The 13,367-nt window shown below is 37.1% G+C and overlaps 1 protein-coding gene across 7 annotated transcripts in view; it reads left to right on the forward strand.

Annotated features, from left to right (window-relative positions):
- AXDND1 (axonemal dynein light chain domain containing 1) overlaps positions 1-13,367 on the forward strand; it is an 89,425-nt gene that overhangs the window by 8,384 nt on the left and 67,674 nt on the right. For all 7 annotated transcript variants that reach the window (XR_011996356.1, XM_072733127.1, XM_072733126.1 and 4 more), the window contains 6 exons: positions 368-471; positions 7,465-7,585; positions 8,384-8,469; positions 9,761-9,817; positions 10,964-11,066; positions 12,538-12,659. Coding sequence is in view for 6 of the 7 variants with exons in the window: in XM_072733127.1 (XP_072589228.1) it covers positions 368-471; positions 7,465-7,585; positions 8,384-8,469; positions 9,761-9,817; positions 10,964-11,066; positions 12,538-12,659 (593 nt within the window). In the remaining variant the exon portion in view is untranslated. The remainder of the gene's footprint in view (positions 1-367; positions 472-7,464; positions 7,586-8,383; positions 8,470-9,760; positions 9,818-10,963; positions 11,067-12,537; positions 12,660-13,367) is intronic.

A 13,367-nucleotide genomic window follows, 5' to 3' on the forward strand; every position in this document is an offset into this window, starting at 1 on the left:
CAGAACCTCAATTAGGTAAGGTGTTAAGTGGTGGTTTGCTGATGTAGGGCTTAGCACAAGATCAGGCTTGTTGTTTCTTTTTTAATGTTACATATTCCCATTTATCTTTCAAAATACTCTAAAATTAATCTCCTAGATTGAAAACTAAAATCATTTTCACCAGTGTTTCCAAGGAAATGCTTTTTCTTTCACTTTTGAATTGTCCCAGTTTCAATTATTCTCCATAGTATTGATGAAGCAGCATTTTGCTCTCTTTCCTATAGCTATGCTATCCAAGGGCCTTTAATGTAAACATTGCAAAGGGTTAACAGATTTCATTTGACCACAGCGCCCTCTGCTGTATGTTTATGTATTTGCTTTTTCTTAGGGTACTCTTCCGCGTCCTGCTGACCAAGTCTGGTATCACCCTATTCGAAGAAATAAGTTCAAATACCTGATTGACCATCCTGTTTCCCTAACTGGTGCTGGAAGGTAAAGAAGGCAGATGGGTCGATGCAGATGAAGAGAGTTGTTTTCTCATCTTATCTCATTTCTCTGGGAGGGGCACAATTGGAAAAACCATAGATGCAAAGATTTTAAATTTAAAGCTTACAAGATCTTTGATGAGTCACAATACAATCTGAAGGCGGCACAGGACCACCCTTCTGTGTGTATGATCATTAACTCTATTGGCTTTTGGTTTGTTTAGATTTGCTTTTTTGCATGCCTTTCTGTATTTGTCCACTTACTCCTCTGTCCCTGGTTGTACCCTCCAATAGGCAGAGTGCCTGTTTCATCTGTACATTTAAGAAGAGTGAGGTAACGCAGCATCATGAATACTTTGAAAAGCAAGTGCTTACTCCCTGGTTTTTCTTAAAGTGAACCCTCCATCTTTAGATCAAATTAGCAAACACTATTTATTGTTTTTATGTCATTCCTAAACATATTCTGAATGTCATGGCTTTTCCTGTGAAGATTGTGATTTGCTCGTTTTCTATGTGTAGTCCACTTATTAGTTGCATGCCGCTCATGAGATATCACTTTATCTGAAAGAAATAATATGTAATATTATGGCACATTAATATATAATAATAAACATGTTAATATGTGGATAGGTTATTTAGTCTTTCTGAGTTCCATATTCTCATTTATAAAAAAGGAGTAATAGACTTACTCCATTTTGTGTACCTTCCAGGGATATTGTAAAACATATTTTAGAGGAGATAATGGGCAGAGCTGTATATGTATGTAAGCTCTACAGCCAATGTGGGGCTCGAACTCACAACCCTGAGATCAAGAGGCATGTGATCCACTGACTGACCAGCTGGGTGCCCCATGGTTAGTGCTATTTTAATATAAGCTATTATTATTCAGCTGTGTCTCAGTGCTAGAAAAAGTGGCAGGAATTTGGGCTATTAACTTTTGTGTCCTGGGGCTTTAGTGTCAGAGCATCTGTATTTTATATTGTGCCTTCAGATCATGGTTATAATTATTTCTAGTTATAATTAGTAGTTATGAGATGTTTGAAGTACTTTGAAAAAATAATAAGCTGTATCTGAATGAAGCAATAACCCAGTATTAAAGTTTTAATGTCAAATGCCTTCTGACTTGGAATTTTTTTAAAGATTTTATTTATTTATTCATGATAGAGAGAGAGAGAGAGAGAGAGAGAGAGAGGCAGAGACACAGGCAGAGGGAGAAGCAGGCTCCAAGCCGGGAACCCGATGCGGTACTCGATCCTGGGACTCCAGGATCGTGCCCTGGGCCTCCAGGATCGCGCCCTGGGCCAAAGGCAGGCGCCAAACCACTGAGCCACCCAGGGATCCCCATGACTTGGAATTTTTAAACTGTGAAGATATGTATTGTGGTAAACAGGATAATGGCCTCCCCTCAAAATGTTCTCACTGTACCTCAGAACTTGAGTACTTACTTTACATAGCCAAAAGACTTTGCAGATGTGATTAAGGTTAAGGACCATGAGATGGACAGAGTAACCTGGATTCTTGGGATGGGGCCAACCCTATTGCCTGAGTCTTTAAAGTGGAAAAAGAAGGAAGTTGAATGAGTCAGAAGAAGGAGAACACAGTGGAAGTGTGAGAGAGAAGGAATTCAGTTTATGATTGCTGGCTTTGAAGATGGAGGAAGGGAGGACATAAGCTAAGAACTCTTGTTGACCTCTAGGAGCTGGGTACGGCCCTCAGCTGGCAACCATCAAGGAAACAGGGATCTTAGTCCTAGAACTGCAAGGAATTGAGTTCTGCTAACAACTCCAGTGGACACAGAAATGGATTTTCCCTTACAGTATCCAGAAAGGAATACAGCCCTGTCAACACCTTCATTTTACCTGTGAGATCTAGGTTGGGCTTCTGACCTATAGAACTGTAAGATAATAAATGTGTGTTGTTTAAGCTGCTAAATTTGAGGTATATTTAAAAAATATTTTATTTATTTATTCATGAGGGAGAGAGAGGCACAGACACAAGCAGAGAAGCAGGTTCCACACAGGGAGCCCAACATGGGACTCAATCCTGGGGTCTCCAGGATCACACCCTGAGCTGAAGGTGGCGCTAAACCTCTCAGACACCCGGGCTGTCCAATTTGTGGTAATTTTTAAGGCACCAATAGAAAATTAATACATGTATTTATAACTAATAGTATTTGTAACAAGAGGTAACTTGTCTAGCAACCTTAAATATTTAGAGCAGAGCAGTGAAATATGAAACAACCCAGCAAGTAGCCTTTGTGTAATATTTTTCGACAGTTTTATCAGAGTTCAGTGCAGAACTAAAACCTATGTTAAGCGATAAATCAAGTATTTAAAAAATTGTTGGAAAAAAAATTGTTGGAAGGGCTAAAGGAGCAGGTATGAAGCAGTACTTTTGGGAATAACTCTCAGAACAAGATGGAATTAACCTACCGTGAAGGGTACTATCTCGAGGGCTGCCACAAGAGTTCAAGCGTATGTCCCCTTGAATAGACATTTGTCCAAAGATGGTAAAAATGGCAGATATGCACATGAAAGATGCTCAACATCATTAGCCATAAGAAAATGCAAATCAAAACACCTGGGTGGCTCAGTCAGATAAGCATCTGCCTTCAGCTCAGGTCATGATCCCGGGGTCCTGAGCCGCTCATCAGGTTTCCTGCTTGGCAGGGAGTCTGCTTCTCTGTCTATCCTCCTGCCTCTGCTCCCTGTTTGTGCTCTCTCTCTCACTCTCTCAAATAAATAAAATCTTTCAAAAAAAAAAGAAAAAGGAAATGTAAATCAAACCATGAAGCAATACTATTTCACACCTACGAGGATGGCCATAGTTAAAAAGCAGACAATAACAAGCATTTGTGAAGATGCAGAGACATCGGAAGTGTCATGCCTTGCTGGTGGGAATGTAACATGGAGCAACCTCTTTGGAAAATAGTTTGGCAGTTCCTCAAAAATTTAAACATAGGCTAACTGTATGACCTAGCAATTCCATTCCTATGCATATACCCAAGAGAATCGGCAATGTATGTCTGCATGAAAACTGACTGAATATTCATGGCAGCATTATTCATGTAGCCAAAAAGTAAAAATAAGCCAACTGTCATTTGATGAGAAAATACACAAAATGGGATATACAATGGAATACTATTCAGTCATAAAAAGAAGCCAAGTACTAATACCTGTTACAACATTGATGAACTTTGAAGGCATGCTAAGTGAAGGAAGCCAGTCATAGAAGGGCATGTGTGTGGTTCTGTTTATATGAAATGTCCATGATAGGCAAACCTATAGAGATAAAAAGTAGATTATTGGTTGCTAGGGATGGGCCTAGGAAGGAGAGGGGAATTACTGCTAATGGGTAAGGTTTTTTTTTAAGCTGGGGTGATAAGAATAATCTAGAATTAGATACTGGTGATGGTCATACAACTTTGTGAATATATTAAAACTTGTAAATTGTGAATATACTAAAGACTTGTACTTTTTAAAAAGGTGAATTTTGTGGTATGTGAATGATACTGCAATTAAAAAAAAAGAATTCCCTTAACTGTGATCCAAGGATCTGGAAACTGAAATCAAGAAGCTGTCACTGCTGTTACTGCCCTGCCCCTCTGGACCAAGGTAGCTGGAGAGCAGATTCTGGAATGTTTCATGAAAACAACTTTTCCATGATGTTGCTGGTAGAATCAGCAAAAGACATGACAGGAAAGTGACTTCTGTTTTACTTCTGCTTCTAAAGTCTGTGCATCTACTTGTTCACACCTGGAACCTTACCTGCAGGGATGTCTGGGAAATTGCTTTCCAACCCCTCCAACCCAAAGAGGGAGCCAATACACACTAGAGTCTGGCACATTCCAGTACTGCCCTAGGTTTCAGAAATATAACCAGATTGTCCTCAAGACACTTCTAGCTTCAGAAGTCGTTACCTGAACTGTAAAGAAAAGATTATATTGTGTTATGTACACTCTGTTTAAGAAAGCTGTGAAATTTTAAATACATTTTAGAAAGACAGTAGTTTTTAAAAAGCATACCTCAGTTATTTGGAAAATCGATCTCTCTGAAATACCTCATTCTTTGACAACATCAGATAAAAGACCTACTTACTTATGAACATAACCAGTGATGAATTGAAGAAGAACTTGAAGTATGAACCCAGTTTGATAATCTAGGGATCCAGTTTTTGTATTATGGCTAAGAATCAAAGTTTGTTTTTGTTTTTGTAACTAAAAATAGATTTTTCCAGAGGAGTGGAAGCAGGTGGTTTACCACAAGAATTTTATAAGAAATAAAACATATTTCTATTTTTAATGAAAAATTGTTTGATTTTTAAAAAAAGATTTTATTTATTTATTCATGAGAGACACACGCGCGTGCACACACACACACACACACAGAGTGAGCGGCAGAGACACAGGCAGAGGGAAAAGCAGGCTCCATGCAGGGAGCCCGACGTGGGACTTGATCCCAGGTCTCCAGGATCACGTCCTGGGCTGAGGGCAGCACTGAACCGCTGAGATACCTGGGCTGCCCTAATGAAAAGTTGTATGCCAACAAATAAACTAAATGTTTCCTCTGAAAAATAAAGTGAGGTTCAAAAATAAAATAAGGTAACCAATAATTTTAATAATAGAAACATAAAAGCCTCCTATAGTTACTCTTTGAGACAATTTGAATGACAGTTACCCAACTAACATTTCCTTTACAAAGATGTATGTGTGTGTGTATATATGTATGAACCATTCATTGTTTTTAGCCAATAGAGTTGTATTGGCCAATCTCTAGCCAATAGAGATAGTGATTGATGTCCCATCATCCTGAGAGCAGCTTTTTTTTTTAAAGATTATATTTATTTATTCATGAGACACAGAGAAAGAGGAAGAAACTAAGGCAGAGGGGAGAAGCAGGCTCCTTGTGGGGAGCCTTATGCGGGACTCAATCCCAGGACCCTGGGATCACACCTGAGCCAAAGGCAGATGCTCGACCACTGAGCCACCCAGGTGCCCCTGAGAACAGCTTTTTAAAAAGACAATTTTATTAAAAGAACACACACACAACACTTCATGGAGATATCTTTGCCACAGAAATTGAGTATGTTTAAGGTGTATAACTTGATTTTTTTTGTAAGCGTATAAATTGTTAGATCACAGTCAAACTAAATGACTTATCTGTCACCTCCATAGAGTTACCATTTGTGTGTATCTGTATGTTTGTATGTGTGCGGCAAGAAGATTAAATTTAAGATCTATTCTCCTAGCAGATTTCAAATATACAATACAGTATTGCTAACTATCATCACTGTGCTGTGTGTTAGATCTCCAAAACTCACTCATCTTGCATTACTGAAACTTTGTAGTTTTTGACTAACATTTCCAGATCCACCTCCCCATACCTTCGCATCTGACATATAAATGAAATCAGACAGTATTTGTCTTTGTCTGGCTTCTTTCACTTGGAATAATGTTCTGCATCTTCATTCATGCTGTCACAAATGGCAGGATTTCCTTTTAAAGGCTAAATGACATTCCATTGTCTACGATCCACATTTTCTTTTATCTATTCATTCATCAGTAGACATTTATAGCTATTATGAATACTGTGACAATGAACATGGGAGTGCAGATATTTTGTCAAGATCAAGATTCATTTTCTTTGGATATAAACCCAGAGGTGGGGTTGCTGGGTCATATGGTAGTTCTATTTTTTACTTTTTTGAGGAAGCTCCATGCTATTTATCACAATGGCTATACCAGTTACAATTGAGGGGAGGGACAGAGACATGTAAAAATCATGTGCTGTAAGGGGCATGATTATAACTGCTATAGAAGGTGAATCTGGCAGAAGTGTGTAAGAATATACTAGAGAGACTTGAGAATCTATGTAAAAAGTAGCAAAAGCTTGGATTAGTGGTTTGACATTGGCAAGAGACAACAGGGTCAATGCTAGAATGATATGAGGGTGACTATAAAGTTAATAAGTGTTAGTGATAGATGGGAATTTAGAGCCATGGATGGGAAGGAATCAATTATGTATGCAGAGCTTTTGATGATAGAGTGGTGGTACTTCCTGATAGAATTAGTGAGGATAGGAGGGTGGAAAGTTAGAATGGAGGGAGAATTATTCACTGGTAGGTAGAGGTAACAGGTAGAGGTGAGATTTGATGGCAATCCTAAGAGAGAAGGCCCAGGGTAAGAAGACAGAGGAAGCGAGAATGTTGCAGAGCATCTCCATTTAGTAGGCAGGAAGTCACAGAGCAGTCCAAGAGGGAGTAGTCAAGGCAAAAGAACCTGGAGAGTCCAGTAACACAGGATAGAGGAGAGGAGAGTGTTTTTAAAAAGAGGGATGATCAATCCTGGGGAATATTACAAGGAAGTACTGGAAGAGAAGAGCTGATGACTTAACAGTAAAAATTCATCAGCTTTCTTTCTTTCTTTCTTTCTTTTTTTTTTAGTCGTCAGCTTTCTAAAGTGGTTTCAGGAGAGAGAGAGGGATGGAAATTAGAATGCAAGGAAATTTCAAGAAATCTGATTAACACAATGTGAGAGGTCAGTTGATCGATGGATCATGATAACATAACAGCAGTGCATGATCAAGGGAAGATTTTTAGAAGGGGAAAAGACTTGAGTTATAGACCAAAGGGAATCTTCCAAGAGAGGGGGGACACACACAGAAAGATTGTCAGAATAAGATTCCAAAAGATGTGGGTAAAAATGAAATGAAGGACCTCAGTGGAGGAAATAATCCTGGGGAAGAGAATATATCTTAACCTAAGGTTGAAGGAAGGGAAAGAATTTATGGTGTGAATGAGAAATGTGAGGTGGAGAGGAGGAAGATCGGCGTAGGGATGGCTCATGTCTAGTGTCTCCGCTGTCTTAGTGAAGTATGAATTAAGGAGATTGGTTTTGTGCCCCTTTTCACCCAAGGGAAGGATGTGTGTGGACCTTAACCCTCTCTTATCCAGGTGCCAGACAGAAAGTTTATTTTGTAAATACATTTTTCTTATTTTTTAGGGATATTTCTTTTCTGTACGATGTTAAATATGTTAAAGGAAAGGCCAGGGAGAGTTTACTTTGTCCCCCACGTATGGAACATTCATTACAGTCACATGATGGTGTTATTGTGCCTCATAAAGTAAGTATTTGACAAATAATTTCCTCTCCCTCTAATTAAAAAAAAATCCTTAAAATATAAAGCAATGTTGTACTGTAATAACAACCTGTATTGCTTATCAGTGTTTTAAAAAGATTTTATTTATTTATTTATGAGAGACATAGAGAGAGGCAGAGACATAGGCAGAGGGAGAAGCAGGCTCCCCACAGGGAGCCTGATGCAGGACTGGATCCTAGGATGCTGGGATCACACCCTGAGCAGCAGGCAGACACTCAACCACTGAGCCACCCAGATGCCCTGCTTATCAGTTTTTATAGCACTTTCTAATTATTTCTAGGAAAAGGTATTTAGTGGGAAAGGATCTATGATACCTTATTTTAAGCCATTTTTCCAAACTACAGTTATCCACTTTAATCTAGAAAATACAATAGAGGAGAATAGATTTTTTTTAAAAGTTTACACTTCAAAGTTGTAGAATTCTTATTTTTGGCATGTTGCTAAGGGAAATTTTAAATTCCTTTTGGAGTTTAAAGAGTCAGTGGATTACTGAATGTGTGGGGCATGTGTGAATAATAAGACCAAGGTTGTCCTTTAATTCATGGTTATTTTTTATTTTTATTTTTTTTCATGGTTATTTTTAAATGTATGCTCTGCTAAATGTTTTTTACTACATCCTATGGTCCATATTACTAATATTGTTATTTCCATAATTAAAATCTCTTAATAAATAGCATCTCTTTGGGGTAGGAATGTTTATTTATGCAATTCAGCTTTTTTAATTTACTAATGTATTCATTCTTGTCCTTCTTTCTTTTTAAGCCAAAGAAACTAACAGATACCTTGCTTCCTGAAGAATTTCATATTGTGTCAAATACAGGAGTTGCAGGTTTGGAGTGTTATGATGAGTGAGTACTATAGTATATACTGAATATCTGACAAGTGGAACTGTTTCCTCCTCCCCAGAGATAGAGGAACCTGAGAACAGTTCATCCATGTTCCCAGGTAATATCTACATTGAAATAAGGAAACATTTGGCTTTCGATCCTAAATTTAAGAAAGGTGTCAAAATGAAAACATCTTCTTGAAAAGAGTTTGGACTTTTAGTGATCAAATTGTTCTCAGTCTTTTCCTACTGTTTAATTTTGAATTAAAAAAGTGGATCTTGTGTTCTGAATACTTGTCTCGGCCTCTTTAGGAATGATTTTGAGCAGTGGCCAAGGAGACAAATGAAAGTAGCCTTCTGAGCCAGTGTCTCATGATGCACACCATCTAGGGCTTGGCTCCAGCTTGCACACTAGTCATCTCCAGTTTTCTTTGTTTCCTGTTTATGGGATTGAAAAGATGATGTTGCTTGTTATTTTCTGAAACAACATTTGAATATTTCATAGTTTAAAAAACTAGAACTTTGGACTAAGGTTTCGTAATAAAAATCTCCAGAGGCTGTCACTCTTTTTACTTTTCCAATACACATTAAGGCATTTTCTTATGATAGTGGGTTTCAGAACAATATTTTGCCAAAGAGAACTAAATGGAATTCATTTTGGAGGGAACTTTTTATTTCTATATAATTTTAAATTATAAAAGTTAGAAAAATGTGACAAGCAACTCTTATGTACTCTCTGTTTTAACTCACTGAATATTTACGTTTCCCTTCTTTACTTTGATACACATACCCCTACATTAAAACTATTCAAGATTAAGTTGGAGGGGGGAAAAAAGATTAAGTTGTAGGTATGACCCCTTTACCACCGAATACTTCAATGTCTGTTTCCTAGCAACCCACAAATTATAGATCTTTTTGATGACTTTTTTAGCTTCATCATTTTTTCTCTGTTTATTAGTTAGTATTTTACCACATGGGTTCATGGATGTCTGTTTTTTTTCCAGTGGTTTATAATTCTTTACTATGATTATTCTTATGTTCAAAAATTTTTAGATTTGGCCAATGTTAGCTCCTTTGAGCTGGCTCTTATGTTCTTTGGACAGGTCCCCATAATTCTTTGAATGTTCCCTTATTTTCTAAGAAATATCACTAAGATTTTCAGGGTCATTGTGATTTTATGGGTAAAATGATGGACCCTTTCAGTTGCCTCCAAGCTTCCCAATTTCCTGGTCTTAGGTTTATCATGTTGTGATATGTGATAAACAGTCCAGTTAATTTCTTCCCATAATATTTATCTGTATTATTTGTTGCAGCAAATATACTACTCTCCTCACAGATAGTGAAAACAGGCTATTGCTCTTCCCATCCATGTAAGTACAGTTTATTTTTGAAAGTATTTCTCAGAAGGAACATATACATATGGATGTAATATTTTAAACAGACATATATATATTTATTTTTCTTAGTACTTTATTACACAGAAAATATTAAAATTGTAACAGAAACCCAAGACACAAGTCTATCATCTAATTAGTGTTTTCAATTTTTACATATTTATAATAATATTTAAGTACTATAAAATATTCTTTTACAGTTTTAAATTTCTTTTTTCTAAAATTTTATTTTATTGTGGTAGGAATACTCAACATGAGATCTATCTTATTAACAAATTTTTAAGTTTTAAATACAGTATCATTTTTTAAAAATTATTTATTTATTTGATACAGAGAGAGACAGCATGAGAGGGGGAGGACCAGAGGGAGAAGCAGGCTCCCTGCTGAGCAGGGAGCCCAATGTGGGGCTTGATCCCAGGATCCTGGGATCATGACCTGAGCCAAAAGCAGCCCCTTAACTGACTGAGTCACCCAGGCATCCTACAGTATTGTTGAATCTAGGCATAATGTTGTATGATAGATCTGTTTGCTATAGTCTTTTTTTTTTTTTCTTTTTATCTCTCCTTTATCCCTTTTCTTCACTTACATTGTGGAGTAACCAATATTAACAGCTTGGTATTTATTTCTCCATATTTCTTCTATATTCTTACAATCCTAAACATTAAGTAGGAATGTTTAGAAGAAAGTGTTATTTTCTTTACGCAAAAGAGGATCATAGTATTTACATTTTTCTTTTCCTTTTTCTTCTTTTTAAAAAATTTTATTACTGATATAGCCCACTAGATCCATACATACAGGGCTAATGCTTTCAAATACCATTAATATTCCAGGAGTGTCTAGGTGGTTCAGTCTGTTGGACCAGCAGCTCTTGGTTTCAGCTCAGGTCATGGTCTTGGGGTTCTGGGATTGAGCCCTATGTCAGGCTCTGTGCTCAGTGCGGAATCTGCTTGGGGGTTCTCTCCCTGTCCCTCTGCCCCTCCTCTAGCTCTCTTTCTCAAATAAAAAAATACTATTAATAATTCTATAGTATATACATTTTATATATATTATATTCCTTTTGTCATTTGAGGATGACCTGTTATAACACTAATTACATCAGTCTGTCACCGTGTAATCTTTCAGGAAACCTAATAAAAGAGTAGAAGTGGTCCAGCTGAATGATGTGATGGATGCTATGCTAGAGAGGGCTGGTGTGGAAAATCAGGAATATACAGGGCCAACTAAGGTAATTGCAAAGATCAATTTAACCCAGTGGTTGAGAGCATGCATTCTGGAGTCACAATGTCTGGGTTAGAATTCTGGCCCTGCCATTTATTAGCTAGTGACCTTGGGCAACTCATTTAATGTATTTGTGCCTCAATTTCCTCATCTTTAAATTAGAAGTAATAATGATACCTCCCTCATAGGGTTGTTGTGGAGATTCAATGACATAAAGAGCTTAGACTAGTGCTTGGTGTGTAACACTGTATAATTGTTGGTATTATTATTACTGTACTTTATTGACTGTAATGAATAAATTCATTGACTGTAATGGTCAATTTCACTGACCATTGATTATATATATGACCCTTATTATTTTATGTACCACTAAAAAAATACTGCCAATTCAACCATGCTTTCTTATCACTTAAAATTTTTTATTTTGTTCGTGAAGGAGCTCTTTCAATCTTACAGAGATATAGATAGATATAGGTAATTCAAGGGCTCTTTTCTCTTTTGTTTTGTAAATTTTTATTTTTATAGAATTTGGAACTTATAGACAAGTTCGGTATAAGGCATTCCTATGTAAGCTTTACTCAGATTCACTAATAGTTTACACTGTGCTCTACTTGCATTATCATTCTCTCTTCCTCTCTATATACATATCTCTATGTGTATAGTTTTTTTCGGACCATTTTAGAGTAAGGTGGTGACATCATGCCTCTTGATCACCAAACATTTCAGGGCATGTTTTCTATGGATAAGGACATTCTCTTATATATCTGTAATACAGTCATCAAAATCAGGAAATTTAACATTGATGATAGTATTATTTGTCCATATTCAAATTTCAAATTTTATTGATTGTCCCTAAAATTGCTTTTATAGCTCTTTCTTCCTGTTTCAGGATTCCAGGATCACATAGTGCTTTTAGTTGTCATGTTCCTTTAGACAACTATAATCTGAAACAGTTCTTTTTTTTTATGTTTTTTCAATTTTATTTTCATTTTATTTATTTATTTTTAAAAATATTTTATTTATTTACTCATGAGAGACAGAGAGAGAGGCAGAGACACAGGCAGAGGGAGAAGCAGGCTCCATGCAGGGAGCCTGATGTGGGACTCAATTCCGGGACTCCGGGATCACGCCCTGGGCCGAAGGCAGGCGCTAAACCCCTGAGCCACCCAGGGATTCCCATGTTTTTCAATTTTAGTTTGTCTGGTGTGTACTCAGAATCAGATTCAGGTTATGTATTTTTGGCGGGAGTAATACAAAAGTGATACTGTGACCTCAGTGCATTATATAAAGAGGTGCATGATTAAACACAGACTTTAAAAATAATATATCATTTTTGTAGATATATTTATAAAGAAAACTATGAGTCAAATTATCAAGGTGTTTCTAAAATACTCACATTCAGAGTATTTACCCCCTAAAATGTTTTTTTACTGATAAGACTGTAATAAATACTGATGATATTCCTTATCTTCTTATAGATGCACGAACTATTACATATATTGAAGAAGGAACAGACCATTTACAATACGGTATTTCATGAACTTATTCGACAAGTCAGTGTGGACTGTGCAGATAGAGGAGAACTGCTGTCCAAAATCAGGTTAGAGCTGTTATTGCAATATCTGGTTTCCTTTTGAATTTTATATTACAATTATGTTTATATCTGCTTTTGAGAAAATCACAAAAAAGTTCCCTTCTCTATTCTATTGATAATAAGGAGCTGAATTGCATTTCTATCATATTTCTATCCTATCCTGTCCTGTCCTATCCTATCCTATTCTCTATAAGGTAATCTCTGTTGGCATGTTTGACACCATATTCCTTTTTTAAAATTTTTTTAAAATTTATTTTACAGAGAGAGAGTGTGTGTGGCAAGGGGGTGGGATGGGGGAGAGGGAGAGAGAGAATCCAGTAGACTCTGCACTGGGAACAGACCCTGATGCAGGGCTTGATCCCATGACCCTGAGATCATGACCTGCGCCTAGATCAAGAATCAGTCGCTTAACCAGCTGTGCCACCCAGGTGCCCTGACACCAAATTCTTTTATGATTGGGAGTGAAGTGCTATGTAAATACTAAAAAAAGTATAGATTTTTTATTTTTAAAGATTTTATTTATTTATTCATGAAAGACACAGAGAGAGAGAGAGAGTCAGAGACATAGGCAGAGGGAGAGGCAGGCTTCCTGTGGGGATCGTGATGTGGGACTTGATCCCAGGACTCCAGGATCACAGTCTGAGCCGAAGGCAGACGCTCAACCACTAAGCTACCCAGGCATCCCAAAAGTATAGATTCTGGAGACAGAGCAAT

This window comes from Vulpes vulpes, chromosome 13, assembly GCF_048418805.1.
Source record: "Vulpes vulpes isolate BD-2025 chromosome 13, VulVul3, whole genome shotgun sequence".
Lineage (NCBI taxonomy): Eukaryota > Metazoa > Chordata > Mammalia > Carnivora > Canidae > Vulpes > Vulpes vulpes.